At 49.1% G+C, this 21982-nt stretch overlaps 6 protein-coding genes across 6 annotated transcripts; 2 read left to right on the top strand and 4 right to left on the bottom strand.

Annotated features, from left to right (window-relative positions):
* Positions 1-5691: 5691 nt before the first annotated feature.
* Positions 5692-9871, bottom strand: COCMIDRAFT_102808 (uncharacterized protein; the record flags this gene model as incomplete). Its single annotated transcript, XM_007692608.1, has 10 exons — positions 5692-6395; positions 6445-6556; positions 6604-6783; positions 6829-7043; positions 7102-7237; positions 7290-7335; positions 7394-7420; positions 7539-7748; positions 7795-8711; positions 8939-9871. The coding sequence occupies 10 exons, from the start codon at positions 9869-9871 to the stop codon at positions 5692-5694; spliced, it is 3480 nt and encodes a 1159-aa protein (XP_007690798.1).
* A 2548-nt stretch (positions 9872-12419) lies between these two features.
* On the top strand, positions 12420-13589 carry COCMIDRAFT_102844 (glycoside hydrolase family 131 protein; the record flags this gene model as incomplete). Its single annotated transcript, XM_007692607.1, has 2 exons — positions 12420-12471; positions 12532-13589. 2 exons carry the CDS (start codon positions 12420-12422, stop codon positions 13587-13589), a joined length of 1110 nt encoding a protein of 369 aa, XP_007690797.1.
* Positions 13590-13782: 193 nt separating this feature from the next.
* On the bottom strand, positions 13783-15014 carry COCMIDRAFT_7776 (glycoside hydrolase family 18 protein; the record flags this gene model as incomplete). Its single annotated transcript, XM_007692583.1, has 3 exons — positions 13783-14606; positions 14661-14944; positions 15001-15014. 3 exons carry the CDS (start codon positions 15012-15014, stop codon positions 13783-13785), a joined length of 1122 nt encoding a protein of 373 aa, XP_007690773.1.
* A 578-nt stretch (positions 15015-15592) lies between these two features.
* COCMIDRAFT_7775 (uncharacterized protein) lies at positions 15593-18065 on the bottom strand (the record flags this gene model as incomplete). The annotated part of the gene is made up of 4 exons (XM_007692582.1): positions 15593-16735; positions 16787-16918; positions 16972-17961; positions 18015-18065. The coding sequence occupies 4 exons, from the start codon at positions 18063-18065 to the stop codon at positions 15593-15595; spliced, it is 2316 nt and encodes a 771-aa protein (XP_007690772.1).
* Positions 18066-18799: 734 nt separating this feature from the next.
* On the top strand, positions 18800-20406 carry COCMIDRAFT_39282 (uncharacterized protein; the record flags this gene model as incomplete). The annotated part of the gene is made up of 5 exons (XM_007692593.1): positions 18800-18815; positions 18866-18914; positions 18968-18997; positions 19045-19162; positions 19213-20406. 5 exons carry the CDS (start codon positions 18800-18802, stop codon positions 20404-20406), a joined length of 1407 nt encoding a protein of 468 aa, XP_007690783.1.
* Positions 20407-20662: 256 nt separating this feature from the next.
* Positions 20663-21782, bottom strand: COCMIDRAFT_28726 (uncharacterized protein; the record flags this gene model as incomplete). Its single annotated transcript, XM_007692589.1, has 3 exons — positions 20663-21195; positions 21313-21683; positions 21739-21782. 3 exons carry the CDS (start codon positions 21780-21782, stop codon positions 20663-20665), a joined length of 948 nt encoding a protein of 315 aa, XP_007690779.1.
* Between the last annotated feature and the right edge of the window lie 200 nt (positions 21783-21982).

The following is a 21982-nucleotide window of genomic DNA, read 5'->3' as shown; positions in this document are numbered from 1 at the left end:
TGAATTATATCTCTCAATTTTATCTTATTCTATTGCGTTGTTGTGGCTCAATTGCGCAGAGAGTCGCATCAGGTTTGGTGGGGTGCCCAGCTTACTGGTTTGCCCAGCTTACTGGTGGAGCACGTTAACCAGGCACATATTCCCCCTTTCACTAGTATCAATCTGACACAACCACTGGTTAAGCCTGCAGATAACAGAGAGCCAAGGGAGAACACGAAACGAAAAAAAGTAAAAACAGCAGCCACACCCGTAAACACCGAGCGAACCAGCGGTCAAGAAGAAGCAAAATCCCCAGAGCCTCAATGTAGCTCCACCAAACCATGGTTCGCCTAGCCTAGTAAGTAAGTATCCACTAGTAAAACGTCGGTAGTCATGACGCTCGAAACCCATACTTGCCCGCCCACGGCCCCATGAAGCCGTGTGTGCATCCACACGTATCCACACGATGCATCCCTTTTCTGCTACTATACCGGTACTTGTAATGACGAGTATACTTCGGGCCGTACTACAATGTTCCATGTCATGCTCCTTCTTTTGTTCGCCTGTCCGCGCACACATTAACACATGTAGCATGACGTGGCGACCATGCGCAAAAACCACGGTTGACAAAGACGTGGTGGTCTAGATTGTGTGAGCTTCACCGCGTTTCTGGGGCGTCGCGCCATCCATTACCGTGCATAGTTAAGTATAGATGTGGTAGGAAGAATGGATTGGGGGAGTGGGCCGGGGGGTGGACCGGGGAACGGGCGGAATCATCGCGCGCTGAGGAGATGCGATGGTGTGAGATTTCGGTTTGGTGGTGCCTTTTTTGCATAGCTAGGGGGTGTGCTTTCTGCTTTGCATCTTGGTAGTTGTGGATTAGTGGTTAGTCTTGGTTTCCGGTCTTGGTTTCCGGTCTACCCGGCCTGCTTTGAAAGGGAGAGAGGAGGGGGGGAAATGAGGCAAGACGCGTGGTCTAGATGGATGTGGGGGTAAGGTGCGTCAGCTTGTGTCTTGTTTCTCATATGTTTACGTTGTTGGATGAGGTCTAGAGTCTTAATTAGAAATTCTATGTATAAACGCCAAGGTTAAGGGAGAAAGTCACGAGGGTAGAAGACAGTGTGTGGTTTCTTGTTCGTTTTCTTTTGCGAGCTTCTGGAGTGCGTGGGTTGTCGAGGATGGTAATGAAGTAGGCTGTATCGGATGCTGTTTGGACATGTCGTCCATAGGTGTCTGTTACTACTGCATAATGTCTTTCTCCACTAAAAACTTCTTTGTTCATTCTCATTTTGGTACCCGTAGTGCTTTTGCCTATAAGGAAAGACATGGCGGCACTAGTATTCGGGTGTAAGGAGCTTAGCGCCCTTGGAGGCGGCACTAACTACTTGTATCCGCTTTTGTACATTTACACTTATTGTATTGTTTCCCAAGTACCTTTACTCATGGGGAATCTTTTCAAAGAGGGTAACTGACGGTTGCTCATTGCTGATGTGATTGGATTTGAGGTAAACCACGGCGAAAGAACGCTTCATGCCGCCCTGACTCGTTAGCATTGTCGTTTCCGTCGGCACTGACGACGTCAATGTTCTGTTTGATTTTGTTGACGTAGATAGAATGATGGAGAACGATGGAAAGGTTTTTCAGTCAAACCTTCAACGTACATTGGGCTGTCGAACATATGTCGAATATAGGGGCAGTTGTGCGAGGAAGTGGGTAGATATATCTGTAAATGCTAGCAAATATAGGCTTTGGACGGTCGCTGAAGCTGTTTGAACGCCATTAGAATGATTGCAATAGGGAATTAGCGCACTCGCAACACTTTATCTCGAGTTGACTGCATCACGCATGCCAGAATGGCTATAGGTGAGCAGAAGAGGACGTTTTTAGTTCTGACTACCTATAAAAGCTTGCATTCATGTGGGGAGATATGCTGCCCTGCATTAGTGTAAGTTGAAAAATCTCCGATATGTACCTATTCATCAGGCGGCTAATGTAAGATGCATAGTTTATTATCCGAAATTGTTCCCGCGGTTGATGTTTCTAGAGCGGCTGAAGAATATGAAAGCTCCGCGGAGTCACTTCGATATTAGGGAAACTCAGATCCCAGACTACATTATGCTTTTGGCAGGAGGTTTTAGATTTTCAGCAAGAGAAGGAAATACGAATGCCATGTCTTGGCGTCCATGTCCATAGTATGCTTGAGACAAAAAAAGAGATATATCGAGTCTAGGCAGTGTGGGCTTTGGCTACCTAGACCGGCCTCAAAGCTGTTAGTTGTATCCCAAATGAGCTTGAAGGAAACTAGAGACTATACGAGAGATTTGGATAAGCACATGTGCCACAGGGCTATCAATCACTTAGTTGCGATTGAGGCCCGTTGATGGAGATAGAAGCTGTGATCATGAAAGCGATATGAATATTGGCATATATGGAGACCGTGATTTAAGTTTTCCCATGTTAAAATGTGTTGATATTCGGAAAGGAAAGGAAATTGAAATTCAGTGATATTCGCATCCCTGTCTACGTGTTGCAGTGTGGTAGAGGGGTGTTTAGGAAGATTTGAGGCATGTGAAATGTACTTGCGTAGATTATCAGATGCGGAGATTTACTGCGTTGATAATACTCATGTATCGAGCTAAGTTGTTGAATGCTGTGTCACCAAGCAGCTCGAGGGTAACACTGTATCCTCACATGCATGCCAACGGCCGCCAGAACAGCCGTTGAACTGCTCGATCAATGCCTGTCCCCGCACACATACATTGCAAAACTCAATCGATTCTTTTGATTTAACTAGGGCCTTTTGCATCGACCAGTGTGCAACCTCGTGAAATGAGTGCCTTAGTGTATGCATGATGTGTTGTTCAATTAGGACTCCAACTGGTAATTTTACACTTTCTGATAGACATAAACTATAAATCTGCTGGTGGATGCCATGAAATCACTAAAAGTCCCTGCATTTCACCTCGAAACATATTAAGGTTGCGGTGTAAGTAAGGTTTGGACTGCATCCTTATGTCTACTAATATAGGAGCAATAGCGCACGGGCCGCTAGTTATGGTGACGCCCACTGTCATTTTGGCATGTAGCTACTCACGATGCTCATGCAATTGATTTTAGACTCGTACTACATGTCTGTTGTTTTGCTAACGTGAATAGCTCATTTTCTTTCCAGGTACAGCTGGCTGGCCACTGGCACCACCATGAGTACGTCCAGATAGCTTCGCGGAGAGTTCAAGATAGGGACACTTTTGACAGCGGAGACAGTTGCTTGAATGCTGAGTAAGAGGTATACCAACAGGACACGCGTACCAGATCTAGGATTCTCGCATTCAGCATATTTCGATACGAATGCGATAGAGATGTACCCCGCACGCCGTCCAAGTACAATCGCGCACGTACCGGCCAAGCGTATCACACGCCCCGAAACCCCTCACAATCAAACCTCCGATGAACAGACAATGTGAGTGCAAGAGAATCCGAGACGCCGAGATCTGCAGCGACGGGGGTAAAAGCAGCAATCGGTCGACACTGCTATCGACCGCTCAGGTCTCGAACGGGGAAACGCGAAGGCTGGATAGCTTGTGACGCCGAGGCAAAGGTGTGCCCATGTCCTGCAACGCCAGTCGCGCGACGCACACACACACACACACACACACTGGAAATGGTCTGAGAAGCCACAAGCGACGATATCATGATGCCATGCCATGTGGATACACCCATGATTGCATTGCAGAGGCAACGACCAAATGACGCTGTGGCGGCCAAAGGCTGGGACTATTGCTAATTGTGTGTGCACCAAGGCGTCCCAGTCCAGGCCCCTGGGGCGAACCCAAGTAACACTAACTAAATGCACGCCATCCCCGAGCCCGCCTCCCCCCTCCTCCTGCAACCCTGAAATGCAAACCATGGCATGATGCGTGGGGCGCCGCCTAGTCTCGTGGCTTGAACAGAGGGAAGGAATAGCCAGCAATGACCCTGCACAAGCCGGAGTCGTCTCCTAGCCTAACAGCCTTCATCCCAGAGTAACAAGCGGACGGGCGGGTTGTCCGACTTGAATCGACTAGCAAACGCGACTAGCAACGCCACAGGGCTCTTCCTTCTCCTCAGGTGCAACAGCTGGAAGCGAACATGGGACCACCGCCACACTACTCGTACGCGAAAGACCAGACCTAGACCCTTGCCTCCATCCATCCTTCCATCCTTTTTTTTCAGCTCGCCGCTATTGCTTTGATAACCACTTCTCATGACTTAAGCGGGGGAGTTGGGGTAACGGAAGCAATCCGACGTCAAAAAACGCCGCCGTGAACCGCACGTCGCGTGAGTTCCCTAGTACGTATGCACATGTACGTACGGTAAAGCTTTCCCTTTGGAAGAGGGACTTCCGGCACAAAAGTCTGGCCGAAAGCAGCGTTCACCATGCCTACCACATGTAAACCTAGACATGTGCTCACGTCCTCCATGCCGCTGTAATCCATGAGGGTGGGTATGGGTGCAATGCAGGGTTTCTGCCAAACCCTTCACTCTTTCTCTCAGCACTTGCAACAGGGCCGGTCCAAGTTCACGTCTGCCGTGTGCAAAAACATGGGATAACCTAGTTTCACTTTTTTCTCCACACGGGACAAGAAAGATAAGCTGCACGTATCGTTCCTTGTTTTTCATACTTACCCTTCGGAAGACAAGGGATTCGCAAGCAAGGTTTTTGCTTGCAGTGAAAATATGCGAGAACATGACGACAACTGACGTGATTTTGGGTCTTGGGCGTCACAAATCTGCGTTTCAGAACGCGGACGGCGACCAAGCGAAGTGAAAGGAAGGGAGGGGGAAACGGGATTTATTGCTCGGCATTGCAAGCCGAGCTTATTTTTGAGGATTTCGGCTCGGTACGAGTTTAATACTTGGAGCATAATCTGGCGCGGTATGACGAAGATTGCCGTTTTGGGTAAACTATAACGTCGAGAGGATGAAGGAAGTAGAGACACGCGTCTGACACCACACGGGATGGAAAAGTGAAACTAAAGCGATAAGAATATTGCCTGACGTCATATCAGGCCATTTTCATGATAGAAAAAAAAGTTCCTTTTGCATCGCTAAACTGCACAGAAGCCTGCACATCTTTGTCCGATGGCATATCGAGGTGCTTAGTATTCAACGCACAATATGTATCGCCTACCGACAGACTTCTCCCACATAATTTTGCAATGCTGGTACATACGACCATAGAATTCTTGGTAGCTGGCCATCCCGTCCGATCTGGCATACATAAACAGTTTATCGGCGGACTAGTAGTCAGGTGGGTGACCACTGGCGAATCCCCGCTTTTGTTTTTTTTTGGGTTTTTTTTGGGGGAAGGGGGGGGGGGGGGTTTCTTGGAGAAATAGAAATTTATCCCAAGATAAGTTTTTGTGCTTAATATGGTTTTTCCTCAAAAAAAAATATGGACATAGCGAAATGCGTACACAATTTGTTCTTTCTTTAGGTCTTCTTGCTTCCCATATATGTACGGATATACCATCATATCGAGAAATGCTAAGTAATTTGCGCCTGAAAAAAATGCATCTTTGCTGTCACATTTAGTCCGTATATGTGTACTCTTTGTCACGCATGGAGGCAGGTGGTAAGGCAAGTTGGGAAAGAAAAAGGGAGATGCAAAAGAAAATAGTCTATACTTATTCTTTTCCCCAATGCAACACTACGAATCTAAACAAAAGAAATCTATGCACCCGCCGTATCTCTAAGCGTCTTCTGTATGCAAGCACAAAGCTCTGGTATCCTAAACGGCTTGCTTATGACATTGTCCATGCCCGCCTTCAATGCCACCTCGACCTGCTCACTCCGCACATTCGCCGTCACTGCAATGACTGGTACGTGGGAAGTTACAACGCCTTTGCTCTGTAGGTCACGAATGTTGCGAACGCAGGTTAGACCGTCCATGACGGGCATTTCCCAGTCCATCAGGATGAGCGAAAGAGGCTTGCCTGACCCATCGGCGATGCAGTAGTTGGTTTTGTGGAGGTGCTCGATGGCTTCGCCGCCGTGATTCGCAACTGTGACGTGCATGCCTGTGTTGCGAAGCTGTTTAGCAAGGACGCGTTGGTTGACGAGGTTGTCTTCGACAATCAAAACGTGGAGGTCCTTGCTCGGTATATCCGTTGGGACCGTCTTGGTTTTGTGAGAATCGGTATTTTCAGTGGCTTCGTTGCGATTTCGGCTGGATAGCAATGTTTCTTGTGCGCGTAGACTCACACCGACTGCAGCGTCGCTTTCGCTTCGGCTGTAGTTGGCACGAATGCCACTCTTGCGGCTCTTCACGTAGAAGGAGAATGTGCTGCCGACACTTGGTTTAGAGGCGAAGCCGATTGCGCCGCCGTGCATCTCGGACAGTCGCCGTGAGATGAAAAGACCAAGACCAGACCCACCTGAGATATGTTAGCAGAAGGGAAGCTAATTGTCAAGTCCAGAGCTTACCATAGTCAATATGTGTGCGTGGCGATGCCTGGGAGAAACGTGTAAAGAGGAGTTGGTGTTCTTCGTCACTCAGCCCACGGCCAGTATCTTGCACAGAGAATACAATGTAAACCTGTCTATGTTAGGAAAGAAACTAAGCCACAGTACGATAGAACCCACAATATCACCCTTCTCCCAATCTACCTGCAGTGTCTGCGCCTCTGAAGCTTCCGACGTACGCGAAAATGGCACTTTGCCGTGTTCACTATGGGTCGGACGCTCAAAAGATATACCTAGACTGACACATATCTTCCGTATGGGTTCCAATCGCGTGAATTTGATTGCATTGGTAATGAGATTCTTCATGGTCAGCAACTGTTGGTTTATTAGTTGGCAACAACTTACGATGAGTATCTGCAAGACTCGTGTTGGATCAAGTGAAACCATCTGGATGTTGCTGTTCTTGCAAGGATTTTCAACCAGGAATCGCAAATCTACGCCGGCTGACTTTGCTTCACCCTCAAACATCTTGACTGCATCTCTAGCAATGGACTCGAGCTGCACATCGACCGGTGTCATTACGAACAATCCAGAATCGAGTTTGGATATAGTGAGCACATCTAGAGGAGCCAGTCATATTGGCAAGTTGAGGGTATTGTATCTCAGACTGTTACATACCATCGACAATGGCTTTCATATGCTTGGAGCATTGAACAATGGTTTCGGCGGCGTCAATGGTAGTTTCTAAGATGTTTCGATAGACTTTTTGGTAATCTGATGATTCGCCGAAAGCCCTATGAGTGGATATGATGCTCTAGACATTGTAATCAGTATCTGTGTCGTCTTTGAATAATATCCTTACATACGTCTGCACATTGAACAATTGCGGAGAGAGGGTTGCGCATCTCATGTCTAAGTTGAAGTCAAATGATACACACTTCTATACAGCAGCCGCATTGTTCAGACTTACGAAGTAGTGTCAATAAAGTTCTCCAAGCTCCTGTAAATACTCAGTTAGGATAGGATTACTATTAGGCGAGGAAGGAATTACCGCTTAGACTCTCGAGCTCTCTCTGCCTGAGTAGCGTGGAGCTTCTCACTCCACTTCTGTTGACTAGTAGTTGTAAGCACCCTCACAGAAACCGCACCAGGGAGTCCAATACCTGATATCCGTACAACAACCAATCAACTCAATCACTGCGCCATCGTCGTTAAGCTCAGGAAAAATTGATGTCAGGACCCACATAGGCTGTTCTTCGGACATTGTGTCATCAAGACTTTGACTTGGTGCATTCCATGTCTTCTTGAGACGCAGTTCGAAGGACCTAATCGATATGAGCTAGATGTTAACACAGGAAATGGGCATCTTACTGGTGCTCCTTAGTTTCCATAAGTTGCCTGAACTTAACATGTCCTAGATGAATAAAGGCGTCATCTACTATCTCGTCCCACGCTTCTTCAAGACCGATGTTGCGATTCTTTGGGCTCAACATCTCAAACCATGCCTCATTTCTATACGAATAAACTCCATCCATGTCGACGAGAAAAATACCAACGTCAGCACGCTCTGCAAAACGCCTAAACTTGGACAAATTACGCTCGGACTCCAGCTGGGATTGCGTCAATTGCTGTCTGAGCTGATACTTCATCGCTTCGGCGGTGGCTATCGTTCGTTCCCGACGCCCAATATCCTCTTCATGAAGTAAGATTGATGTGAGAGATGTGGAAAGTAAATGACTGGCAACCAAAATAAATTGATAACAGGTGTCATTGAAGGGTCTACGCGGATTCAGTCCCATGACTAAGAACCCAAGTATGTTATCTCGCGAAGAAGTCGGGTTCAAGGGACAGATAGCCGCTGTTTTGCAAGGATCTCCAAACCCCTGCCATTCGACACCATGAACAAGTTCTGCAGCGACTGGATCTTGGTCAAATTGTACGATGATTGGTTTTCGAGCTGCAAGAGCCTTTCGAAAATATGGTGTGAATCCATGGTCCTGCTGGAAATCCAGGTGCTCTGGACCGGCTGGCGATCCTTTGGGAAGTCCGAAGGAGCCTCGAAGTTTGCAATGCTGTTGATTATTGTCGGAAAACCGAGTCCTACTTGATGTAGAGCCGCTGGTGTCAGCCTCGGCGGAGTACAAAAGAACAAAGGGCATATCCTTATCGTTACGTGATAAAACTTCGGTAGCAACATTCCAGTAGGTATCGGAGTTTCGTGCGGTTGGAATTTCTTCACTCAGTTCAAGCAGTGTACGCGAACGTCTTTGCGCAACCACTTCTTCAGTCTACGTGGGCATTAGCAGGCTTATAAGAGGGTAAAGGAAATGGCCGTGTCTATTCGCTTCCGTCCAAAGAATTTGGGACAAAACCTAGTTTCTTAATCACAGTCTTGTAGATACAAAGTGATGGTTTCAGATGAGTTCAGGGAAAAAGTTGCGTCTTCAAGAACTCTAGGGAGGCCACAAAAAGCACGAAACATTTTCAAAGTGTAAGGACAGGGGGTTTAACGTACTGTTTCCACCAAAGGTTCGTAATGGCCAACGGTAGCACCTGTGGAGTCCAATATTGGGATGAACTTCAACGAAAAGTACGTTTCTTCCATGTATCCATTGCGTACCATGTGGATCGTACTATTGGTCTTCTGAACGGTCTCTCCGGCCAGGTTCTTTTCAATGATTGGTTCAAAGTACTCACCCCAGACTGAGGCAAGTGCAACACGCGCACTCTCTCCCATGCATGGATGGAAGCCTCCTAGAAGGCCAATCTCAGCTTCGTTGTATATCATGATGAGATCTGGCCCATAGAATATCACGGCGGGTTGCGGGTCCATCATGACCAAGTTGCAAAAGCTGCGTAGTTCAGACGACCAGGAGCGCATTGGGCCTAGAGGGGTAGAGGACCAATCGATACTGCGCGCCCATGCCGCATGAGGAGACAATCGGTCTGGAAACACTTCTTCGTCTGTCCAGTCAAAATGCGATGGCTTTGCCTTATAAATTTCTTTTGCGGGAGCCTTTGTGTTAAAGTTACTGCTGTTCGCCCGCATACTAACGCAGACACCGCTGATGACGTTCCAACGACTAGCGACCTGAATCTTTGTCCAGTCGAAGCCAAGGTACGGAAACGACACCTTTGAGGCATCTTGCTCCTGGCACCACTTTTGGAATGGAGTAAATGGCAGGTAGCCTTCCTCATGGGTGTTTTGCGCAAGGCCTTTGCGGGCTAGGTGTCGCAACAGGCCTCCAGGATCTGCAGTGGCCATGGCCGGATTCCAATAATCCAATACATATGGATTCAGACAGTCGGCATTCTCTGGTCTCGTGTCAATTACGAAGGTAGGGTGAGTGTCCTTGTGCAAAAGTTCCAGCATGCCTACGCGATGGAGTGGTGGTACATCATTTTTCGACGGGTTTAGAAGTACGGGGTCGCGTGCGGGCGTGGCCATGGTGTCTGTTCAACGCTGCATGTGGCGGCTGGTGCTCGTCTTGGGCGGATACTTTGCCCAACCGGATAACGTGCTAAATGTCGCTGGTATTGTGGTAATGCGGGACACCCGTTGCTGTAGCTCGGAGTGTTTGGCACGACAGCGCAGTTTCTCCAGGCACCTGGCCTCACCATGTGGGTCTTGTCCCATACGCTTGTTGTTCCTAGCGTGCATCCTGCGGCAACGATCGAAGATCATATTGTCCAGCAGGAACTCGGACGTGTTGATGCCATCAGGTATATACATGTAGCACACAACCACCACGGGCTGCAAAATTGCCAAATAAACACATAAGCGAATATTGAGTATGATACTTTGCTGACGTTGAACAGCAGTCATGTATCCTTGCACGGCGCCATCTACCGACGTCACGGATCCATCATAGACAATATAACGGCATCGGCCGTCCCACTATACCATCACACTCATACTACTCATACACATACCATATGCAAACCCTACATGTTTGCGGAGAATTAACGGGCGAATAGAGACAGCCGTAAAGACACCGATGAAAGTGCGCCACCGTCAATGATCAACAACCTCAACCAGTAGCACTTTATACACGAGCATTAAGGCTTGTCGTTTGCATTCAGCCGCATCTTGTTCGCTTGTTGACCGTTCTTGTAATCAGAACCCTAGCACCAGTTACCCAATCCTATTGATGCAAAAATCTCCTATAGGCTGATGAGAATATTACTTCCATCGGCCCCGTCCTAGCTATCCTTCCTGAATGGTTCTAGCTCCCGTCAATCCATTATCTCTCCACATGACCTGACATTAAGACCAATGGGTTGGAACGAAACATTTTTTGAGTAGTAATGGACATTTTAGCGAGTTGTTTTTGCACTTTCACGACAGTCTGTGCCATGAGAGGACGAACCTCGAGCGGACTATTCGTTATTTTTTTTCTACCTAGATTGTAGATTATAGATGAAAGAACTAAGAGCGAAAGTTTCTTCAAAATTATTAATCGGGTCATTCGGCGCACTGAATTACTCATTGTAGCTATCTAATGACTGAAAATGAGATGCAACTTTTACTATAGGACAGCCAGAAGGTATCAGAAGGAAATAGTGACATTCACAATGTGTTAATATGCTTAGTCAAAACCATATGTGCATAGATGATTCGAAGGCAGTTCATCTTATGTGCGAATCGGCAGAAGAGGTGTAGGCCCCATGAACTCATGAGTTGCTTAGCTCAGAAATACGGCTAGGTACGAGACGCTCTGGTATACCGTTAGGTTACCTTTTTTTGTTTCTAGTTTGTATCATGTTGCTGACATTGCCGACGGCATTGACACACAAGTACTTAGCACCGACGATTGCATCCAACGGTAGAAAATCCGGAACAACAACTCGCATCGCCCTTGATAGTGCTTAAAGAGGGCACTTGCGGTTCTCTGAATACTTGCGAGGATGCTGCACAGCTGCTACATAACGATACTTCAGGCAATAGCATACCGAAAGTGCAAAATCATGACCGCACCCATAGCCAACGAATTGTGGTAGAATGAGTCGGATACTTGCGGTGGCTAAAATGAGTTTGAGTCGTGATCCGTGGATGTGGTACCCGCGCTACCACCATGCAACTGTGATCCAGATGTGTAGCCAAGGTCGGAGAAGTAACATGTCGAAGAAACACCAAGACTATTGAAACAAGTGCAAAGCGTCAGCAGAACAAAAATATGGAAGAACAGGAACTTGCCGGCTAATAACATCGGGCCGTTGTCATCATGTTAGCCTTAATTCACTCTGGCACCGAACGCTACGGCGCCCACTTCTCTCGTTCATTTCGTTATGATCTTCCTTCTAAATACAAAAACATTCATTCGTGCCACTTCGACGCCTGTTTCGGGCATCAAGACTATTGAATTCCTTGAAAACTGATTAGTTCAATGAGCCTCAACACTGCGCAGAAGCAAAGAAAAACCAAAATGTAATCTCCGCCTCAGTGCATGTACAATTTCTATAAAGCTCGCTAATCACCATGAAACAATTTGCTATGAGCAGGGAGCGTTTCATAAATCCTTCCCACAATCGACCCGCCCACGCTATACCCCGACAAGCCGGCCGTGGATCCCGTCTCCGCTGATTCCGGTTTAGTGCTTCGAGCGCGAACGTTTCATACCGGCGTTTGCATCACCAAACAGCTGTCCTGTCATCGGTCGGCCTGTCAAAGCTGTTCATGCGAGTAGCTATAGCGCGCGCGATACTGCATGTAGTCATGCCGCCGTTTCGATTCCACCGTGAGGTTCACTTTGTTCGTGCCGAGACGGCAGGCTAAGCCTAAGCATGAGCTTGAACTGAGTCGAGGTACTGCTTATATGACACTCGAGTGCCTCGCGTTATATTGTTTTTGCTTCCATTGCTCACTGAGGTCATTCATTCATTCGTTCATTCCTTCGTTTCGTCCAAAGTAGACACTCACTTCACATTCTCTCCACACCCACTTACAGCTGGTCTCTGTTTATTTTTGATTAAACAACATACTCAAGATACTCAAGATGTTTGGAAAGGCTGCTCTCATGAGCGCGCTGCTTAGCGCTGTCTCAGCTGGTAAGGACAACAACAAAAAATGAGAAACTCAAAGCCCGTGTGCTGATTTGGTGCTACTAGAAATCGTCTGGGACGGTCGCTTCAACGACATGACCTCCAGTGCTGATCTGTCCAAATGGTCCTTCGCCAACCCCGTCGGTTCCTACCAATACTACATCCACGGTTCTGGCCCCGTGACCGACTACGTCAACCTCGATGCTTCGTTCAAGAACCCCGCCGACAAGGCCTCCAAGCAAGGTGCCAAGATCACCATCGACGAGACGGCAAAGTGGAATGGCCAGACCATGCTGCGCACTGAGCTCATCCCCCAGACCAAGGCAGCCATCAACCAGGGCAAGAAGTTCTACCACTTCTCCATCAAGACCTCGACCGAGAACAAGCCCACGGCCACCAACGAGCACCAAATCGCCTTCTTCGAGTCCCACTTCACTGAGCTCAAGTACGGCGCCTCGGGCTCTGCAAACACCAAGCTCCAATGGCACGTCGGCGGCGTCTCAAAGTGGGACGTCGAGCTCAAGGCCGACGAGTGGCACAACGTCGCCTACGAGATTGACTTCTCCGGCGGCTCCGTTACCTTCTGGCACTCCACCGGCAGCGACGAGCTGAAGAAGACTGCCGGTCCCTTCACTGCCAGCACACAGTCCAACGGCGCTGACTTCCACGTCGGTATCCTGAGGCTGCCGGGCTCCAACGATGCTGCTGGAGCCGAGGACTGGTTCTTCAGCGGTGTGTACATTGAGGACGGAGAGCTGACTACCAAGATCGGTGATGGAAGCGCTGCTGCACCTGACACTCCTGCTGCTAAGCCTTCTTCTTCTGCTGCTCGTTCTGCTACTCCTTCTCCTACCCCCGCTCCTGCTGCTACTAAGCCTGAGAACCAGGCTGGTGGACAGGCTCCCGTTGCTTCTCCCAGCGCTGCCCCATCCTCTTTCTCCACCTCCGTGATCTCTGCCACTCCTACTCCTTCTGCCGCTCCCTCCGCTGCTCCTGCTCCCGCTCCTGATGCTGGATCTGGTGCTGGCGCCGGTACTGGATCCGGCTCTGGCGCTGTTCTCCCCAAGGAGTTCACCATCAAGGAGTTCGTCGCATGGCTCAGGGCTAAGCAGGGACAGAACTAAGCTAGCATGTTACGCGCAGCGCATTGGAGATGAATAGCCCGCCTTTTCTGTAGAACAGTACCCTATGTTCTCTGTAAATATTCTTGTAATGTTGTTTATAAACCAAAACCACTTTTTGCAGTGTCACTGCCCTTGCTCTCTCATCTACCTATTACCTCTTCGTGCATACTGTGTACCCAGCCCGCATGTCTTACTATAGCTCACTCCTGTGTTCAGAATCCACAGCATCTTGTTCATCACCCTTTTCATTTAGTGCAGCCACCATCTCGTTACTCGCCCTCAAATGCTCAAATTTCGGTGCATCCTCACCCAACCCCCAGGCAAACACGCCTCCCAGCCCTTTTTCCGTCATGATGATCTGCATCTTGCGCTTCATAGCATCAGGCGTATCCCACGACCAAAACAACCTCTCCTCCGCATCCCAGTAGTAATGACCACCACCGACCTCATCATACACACCCTTTTCCATCGCGCGATTAAACGACGTAGATAGTTCTTCAGGAACTGCATCGTGCCATGAAAACGCACCAGCTTTGCCCAGATCAGCGCCTGTAACAGGGTCTTCCATGAGTTCCGTAGCGCATCCAATCGGATATGTGCTACAAGTAGAGTTGGCGGCTGTTTTGTACCACTTGATATAGAAAGCTAGTCCTAGATTTGCCTTTTCCGGCGGCACGCCGGCGGCGAGGTAAGCGTCTATGGCTTCGAGGGAGAGTTGCAGGCCAGTATGGTGTTTGGTTACGTTATCGCGGCGGTTAAACATATCGTACGTCATGATGTTTAGGTAGTCGACTGAGGCCATAATGCTGGGGATGGTGGAGGCTGTGAAGGCGAGCATGTCACGTGGGAGACCGGGAACGGCTGCTGTGATGGTTTTTTCGGGGCCAATGGCAGCGCGGATTTCGGCGAGGAGTTTGGGGTAGGCTTCGATTTCCCAGGCTTTGTCGCTGTTGAGTTGGCCGGGTTGCTTGTAGTCTTCACCGTTGCCGCCTGCGTACTCCCAGTCTACGTCGATGCCTGCGTATAAGTAGTTAGCGAATGCTCTCTCTTTGATTGTCGGACTTCTTGTACCATCTGCGCCCGTCACATCAAGCATAGCCTGAACGTTCTTTGCAAAGAGCTTACGGCTTTCTTCCGTCTTTGCTGCGGTTGAGAAGCCGTCCGTGTCGCCCCATCCGCCAATGGCAACTTGAATAATAGTTCCGTTGGCGAACTTGGGTCTGACTTCATCTATGGTAGTGAAGAGTGGCCGTTCGTTTTGCGTGGCGTTATTGAAAGTATCAGATCGCATGAAAGCAAGAGCCACTTCAGTTATGTTTTCAACTAGAGGCGGCTCAGGCACGACGTTGTGTTGTCTGAAAGCAATCAGTTACCTATGTCGAGACACCGAATCTCTCTGGGAGGAATGTACCCTGTCAGATACATGATGTACCTTAGCTTCGACGTTTTTGCCATGGCACTTGCTAGGATCGAGCATAATACCAATAACAGGTGAAGCCATGATTGATTGCGGGCAGCCATTGTGAAGTGTCTGCTCGTGGAGACGTTCCAGGTGTAAGCGTCAAGATTGAGAGATAAAGGATGTCACATGACTGGTTCTTGGCATGCAAATAGCCGGGATCTTAGAGAGGATCTGCTTGTTGCTACTCGTCCAGTTGACTGTTCAGTCTTATGAACTATATGGCTGGTTAACCGCGTCGCTAACGTAATAGCTGATTACAAAAAAGCGCTGTACCCGAATGGGTGTCAAAAACGCAACCGCAAAACACGCAACCGAAGAGACCCTAGGAGTAAAGCAAGCTTGAGAACTGGTAGTTAACATAATCCTTCAGTAAGAAAGCCAGCCCACTGAACCGCGGTATCCAGCTAAAACACGAGATGCGATCGCCAAAGCGAGCCTTCCCTAGATACATACCTCCATTAAGCGTTTATAATAATTGGATTTTACATACTATGCAACATCTTGAACATAACAAGCACGCATTACTCACCCCGCTTCTAACCTATCTAATACCGAATCTCGATCCCAGAGTGCCGAATCGATCCTTACCCTCCACCTTTGGACTCTGCGCTGCAACTTGCGCGCCCTCTTGCACCTTCTCTAGCAAAATGGCACCCTTCATCTGGTCCACCTTGCTGTACTTTTTATTCCTTTGCGCAATGTCGAAGAACTCTTCGGAATTGTCCGTACCCATGAGCGCCACCGTTTGCGTCAGTTCATCCAAGTTTTCCATGAGAATCGGATTGTTTAGCGAACTGACGAATTGCGATAGGAAAGCCGTGTCAGCGGCGAGGGTGGCGACTGCGGCAGGAGAAATGCGCTTGATATGTTGTGCAAGAGGCAGATCGAGGATAGCGGTTGAGGCGTGGGATAGCGCGTCAAAGTAGATGAACTCTTTGATGTCCATGGGTAGGGCGAGAAGAACCGATGACATGATGTTAGAGAGGTACCTAGTCAACTCCAGCATGTACGTCGAAGGCTCCGTCTGTGGTTTTGTGGCCATCCAATCATATTCTGCTGTCTCAATCAAGTCGTCAATCTTGCTGTTGACGAGCTCAAAGACACGATTTGATGCCGTGTTCTTGGCTTTTGCAAAGCGCTCCGTGGCGGTGAGAACAATAGGACCTGTTGCAGAGGGAGAAGAGCGGGCCTCAAACAGCAGGTCCTGGAGCTCTACACATGCGTTTTCAAAGTGCTCCAGGTTGGTGAGGATCTGTACAATCTGACCGGGATACTGGCTGCTTAGGCGCTCGACAAGACTTCCACACACTTTCTCGCAGAGGAGTTCGTCAAGGCTGGTACGGAGTGTTTCGTCGATGACACTGCTTTTTTGGAAATAGTCGTCGCTGAAAAGGTAGATCTGATTCAGGAAGTTCCTAATGTCGATGCAGCATAGAGGATACATTTGCGAGAATGGCAAAACACATGGGAATGTGAGTTGTTCGCTATTGGCCGGGGGGCTGTACCAAGACACGGATACAACCTTGTCGTACTCTTCACGTGAGTTGATAGGCATGGGCATGTAATCGTCAGTATGTACGATCTCCAAGAAATCGTCGCTGAACCGTTGCTTGAGGAGAGCGGAGTATTTGGAGAAGAGTGTGAGAAGCAGGTCGTTCATTGCAGAGACTGAATATCCCCATTTCTTCAGCTGAAGTCAGTTTCGCCCGTACACGTAATGATTGAGGATACGAACCTCCATTGTGAGCATGAAAAGCGCAATGCGGCCTTTGATCTTGAGTAACAGCTCATCGTTGTCGACTGTGTGAAGCTCTCCTGTGATGAGTTTGATTGCACTTTGACACATTGAATCCCACAACTCGTCAACCTATTCCTGCATTAGACAAAACCAGGCCAAACAAGAGAGGAGACTCTACTTACGTCGGCTTGTGATCGCAGATTGGTTGTTATGGTCATGGTTGCTTTCTCAATAATGGCGTATCCCGCAATGCTCTCAAGCAAACTACTCAGGTCGCTGCATTCTTCATCAAGCAGATCAAGCTTATTAGGTATGATGAGGTCTTTCTGCGTACGCCTATCCGAAGCATACTCGGCTCTGAACTGTTCACTCTTACCCAGCGTCTCGTTGATATGCATGGCTTCAAACAAACGGGAGAAGTCGGTCTCATTACCAGCCTCTTCATTGTTCAGAACATCAAATTCATCCGTCTCATCAGCGACAAGTTCAATGGCCGAGTTTAGCTTGAACTTTGAGAAACGCGGGTCAGTCTCGGCACGCCATTGGTTGCGCTTTCTTCGTTGCTCAGTATAGAAAAATGATACCTCGCCCAGGAACTGTGCAGACTCGCGGATGCGATACAGCCATGTACTCAGGTCGCTCTTGACTGCTTCTCTGATTTGCTCCTGGGTTTGGGGGATCGACTTCTCGATCAAGTTCGCAATCTTAAAACGACTAATCTCCTTCAAATGAATCGTCTGAAGCTCGTCTAGTGCTCTTAAAGCCGCATAGTAATTCTTCTCTTTTAACAGATCTTGGACCTGGTTGGCAATTCTGAGAACGTTCAAACACGCGTTGAGTGCTTGGCTAGCTTCGTTGATGTTCTGACGCACCCCTCTGGAGTCAACTAGCGCTTTCTTGTGCTCCGCCAGCTTCTCGATACTCTCTTGGATGGACTCGTTTAGCTGCAGGATTTCACCACTCATTTGCACAGTCTGGTCCCGTATCCTGAGCAGTGAGTCGACAGAGCTCACGAAGTCTTGATGGTTTGCGTTACATATTCGCTCAATCTCATGCTCGCGATCATTTGCATATCGATCGAATGTGACTTGCAGATGGTTTGAGTAACGGGGGTCCTTCATTATGGGGATCAGCTGATCAATATAGTCCGAGCCCACGGATGACTGGGATATCTGATAGGGTTAGCATGGAGATGGTGATTGCAGTGCACATGGTCCTTTTTTACTTGTTTGATCGCTGTCCACAAGTCATCATCAGGGTCAATAGCTGATGGCATGGTGGTGGCAGCCTAGAGGAGTCTGGCAGTTCGGGTAGAGTATGACTATTAAGCAACTAGGAACTGCGAATTTACTTGAGAAAGTATCTCCAGTCTCGTTATAAAGTTGTTGTATGTTGTTCGTATGTCGTTGTCGGTTGCCTATGGGCTTGAAACGCGTACCTGGCAAGTCGGCGATGCGCCTGATACCGCACCAATACAAATGCGGTCTAGTGTACTTGGCAGTATCCAGGCCCACTTTCCCCATGAAGGACGGGCAATGCTCGAGAATGCCCAACCAAAGCGCCATGATTGCACGACCTATAGCAGAAATGCTGAACTTTTGTTTTTTATTTTGTACATAGAGCCTCTGATGAGTGGTATGTTTCATGCAGCTCACATGTCAGCATTTCTTATTTGAGCAATAAGAAATCTTGGGTGATTGTCATATTCCTCGGCGGCGATTTTTTTCAATGTCACGTCGGTCAGACAAGAGCAAAGAGAGAGTAGACTCAGGCATCTTTAACCGTTCCCTGTGATCCAAGATATTCAATTGACATATTGGTCTCGGAGCAGCGCTCGGTTTGCACCAGACAATTATCCCCAGTTCTACGCGTACGGGTGCCCCACTTTCTGGAGCGATGACGGAGTAACCCCGCCGATTTCTCAGTACTCCGATCCGGAGTCAACCAGGGCGATATAACTTTGCCCAAACTTTTTCCCTCTAGCTTGGCAACTTCTCACAAACATACACAATGGAGGCAATTACCAGTAGGCACTCAGTTTCAGTGCCATTGATAGTACGCTAATAGCTTTTGCAGACAAACTTCAGAACGTCATGGGCACTGCCACTGGGCCATACAGCGGAAAGTATGTTACAGAGAGACAGCATTTGCAGTACAAATTGGCTAACAACACGGCAGGACTGCCCTTTTGCTGGGTGCCGGCTTTGTGTAAGCCGTAAAAGGTCACTGGAAATTGCAATAACTAACATTAGTAGCACACGACCAACCGTAGATGTTCTCGCAAAGTCTGGCGTCAAAGTCACAGTCGCATGCCGTACTTTGGAAAAGGCCCAGGGCCTAGCTAAGGGCATTCCCAACACCAACGCCATTAGCGTACGGTACTCAATTCTCACATTGTTGACTCAGCTGCTCACAATCACTAGCTTGACGTAAACAACGCCGAAGCGCTCGACGCCGAAGTCGCCAAGGTTGACGTTGTCATCTCCCTCATTCCCTACACATTCCACGCTACCGTTATCAAGTCGGCGATCCGCAAGAAGAAGAATGTCGTCACAACATCCTATGTCTCTCCCGCCATGATGGAGCTCGACGCTGAGGCAAAGGAGGCCGGTATCACAGTCATGAACGAGATTGGTGTAGACCCTGGTGTCGACCATCTTTCGGCCGTCCTTACCATCGACGAGGTTCACAAGGCTGGCGGCAAGATTCTGTCCTTTAAGTCATACTGCGGTGGTCTTCCCGCTCCAGAGGCCTCAGACAACCCTCTCGGTTACAAGTTCTCCTGGAGCTCCAGGGGTGTACTGCTCGCCCTGAGAAACCAGGCAGCTTTCTACCAAGATGGCGAGGTCAAGTCGATCGAGGGCCCAGAACTCATGGCCGAGGCAAAGCCATACTTCATCTACCCCGGTTACGCTTTTGTCGCATACCCCAACCGTGACTCCACACCCTACAAGGAGCGCTACAACATCCCAGAGGCACAAACCATCATCCGTGGTACACTGAGGTACCAGGGTTTCCCAGAGTACATCAAGTGCCTGGTAGACATTGGTTTCCTGTCGGAAGACCCCAAGGACTTCCTCAAGGAGGGCCAGAAGAGCACCTGGCGCGACGCCACAGCCAAGATTGTTGGCGCCACCAGCAGCAAGGACGAAGACATCATCTGGGCTATCTCCTCGCGAACAAAGTTCGCCAGCACAGAAGAGAAGGACCGCATCATCTCCGGTCTCCGCTGGATCGGTATCATCTCCGATGAGGAAATCATTCCTCGCGGTAACCCTCTGGACACTCTGTGCGCTACTCTGGAGAAGAAGATGCAGTACGAGGAGGGCGAGCGCGACATGGTCATGCTCCAGCACAGGTTCGAAATCGAGAACAAGGACGGCAGCAAGGCTGTCCGCACCTGCACGCTTGTAGACTACGGTGATCCCAAGGGCTACTCGGCCATGGCCAAGTTGGTCGGTGTGCCGTGTGCGGTAGCCGTCCAGCAGGTACTTGACGGTACGCTCAGCGAGAAGGGCATCCTGGCACCTATGAGCACGGAGATTTGCAAGCCGCTGATGAAGACACTGGAGGACCAGTATGGTGTGTACTTCAAGGAGAAGACCATCCCCATGTAAAGGGTGAGATGGGGGTCATCAAGAAGGGGTTTGAGCGGACTGTCATGCCGACATGACCAGGTAGACATTAACATCAAACACAATCACTTGAACAAATAAACAACCCTCATGAATTACCCTTCTGAACTTTGCCGCCTTTTTTCTTTTCTGGGTATACGTTGGTATCTCTGCTACTGTGGCATCGTCATCTATTGGGCTGATTTCAGTTCTTCTCCTTGCTCCTCACTCAATCCAATCCTGCAGTCGGCGGTGCCCTTCATCCAATCGCCTTCTTCGCTCCTCCACTCCCTCCTCCCATGCCACCTCCAAACATGCTTCCGAGCATATCGAACATGGGGTTGCCCTGTCGGGGAATCTTGATTCCAAAGTACATTTCGCCAATCTGATCCAACGCCTCGTTCCAATTCACGTCTTTCAAATCACCCGTATAATGGCTCTTTAGCTGACGCCACAAGCTGGGGTCTCCCCTTTCCACACTTAGGAGGAGTAGTCCTAGGAAATTTAACAACGGCAGCGAGGGGTATACGCGGAATTCCGACGACTTTGTGGAGACGGCTTGTGTGGGTGGGTTTGGTGTCTTCTCGACGGCAGAGGTGAAGAGGAGGAAGAACTTGTTGGCGGCTCGTAGGTTGCCGGTGAGGAGGTAGGGCAGGACGCCACGGGCACAGTAGAGGGGCGCTGTGTGTGGCGCGTCTGATGTGTACCAGTTGTAGTGTAGGGAAGCGAGGGTTGCGGCGCTGTCTTGGGTGCCGAGCAGGAGGTGGCGTTCTGCCTCGTAGGGTTCGAGTTCTGTGGGTTGAAAGTTAGCATGGGCTTTGGATGTTCCCCTACCTGGTGTTCTCTCGCATGGTTTCTTCTTCTTGCTCGCGACGCAGCAAGCTAGTATTTTTGACAGGGAAGACTCACCCTCAGCATACAATCCCCCCGCAACATGATGTAACTCTGGGTCGCCTGCAGGAAAGTCTCCAAACCGCGAACTCCACACTATCATCTCCCCCACAAACTTCTTCTTGGTAGGCTCACCCTTGGGGAACGCTCGCAGAAGCGTTAACAACCGCCCTTTGCTTTCAGCATCTACTTTGATTTCCCCCTTGTTGTACACGTCGAGTAGGAAGATGCAGAGGTCGCCGCCGGAGCCGCCCTGGCCGGCTTGTAGCAGTGATTGCGCGCCTTGAAAGAGGATCGAGGTTGCGTTGGGCCAGTCGCTGGCTTTTGTGTAGCGCGAGGCGATTACGCGGAGTTGTTGGTGGGCTTCGTAGTACTGACCCTCTGCGATTCTATGGTGGGGTTAGCTTGACAGCGTTATTCAGGGGCGTTTCGCGAGGCATTCACTTTTCTCTTTGTCGCGCAAGCGTCTTTTCGATTTTGGAGGCCATGGTTGGCAAAGTAAGGGGGGTGAGTGGTTGGGATGAGGGCAAGTTTGAGGAGTTGACGTTGGTTGTTTGAGCTGTTGGTTGAGTTGGCTCACAAGCAATGACGCAGCGCTACGGGCGGTTGCTGGACCCCACATCTGCCTCGAGTTGAGCTCGATTGCCAGCGCGCTTGTTCTACAACACCTACTACTATATCTCTTTCC

Source organism: Bipolaris oryzae (assembly GCF_000523455.1).
Source record: "Bipolaris oryzae ATCC 44560 unplaced genomic scaffold scaffold_134, whole genome shotgun sequence".
Lineage (NCBI taxonomy): Eukaryota > Fungi > Ascomycota > Dothideomycetes > Pleosporales > Pleosporaceae > Bipolaris > Bipolaris oryzae.
Note: the sequence above shows the minus strand (reverse complement) of the source record. Positions and strands in the feature narration are given on the sequence as shown.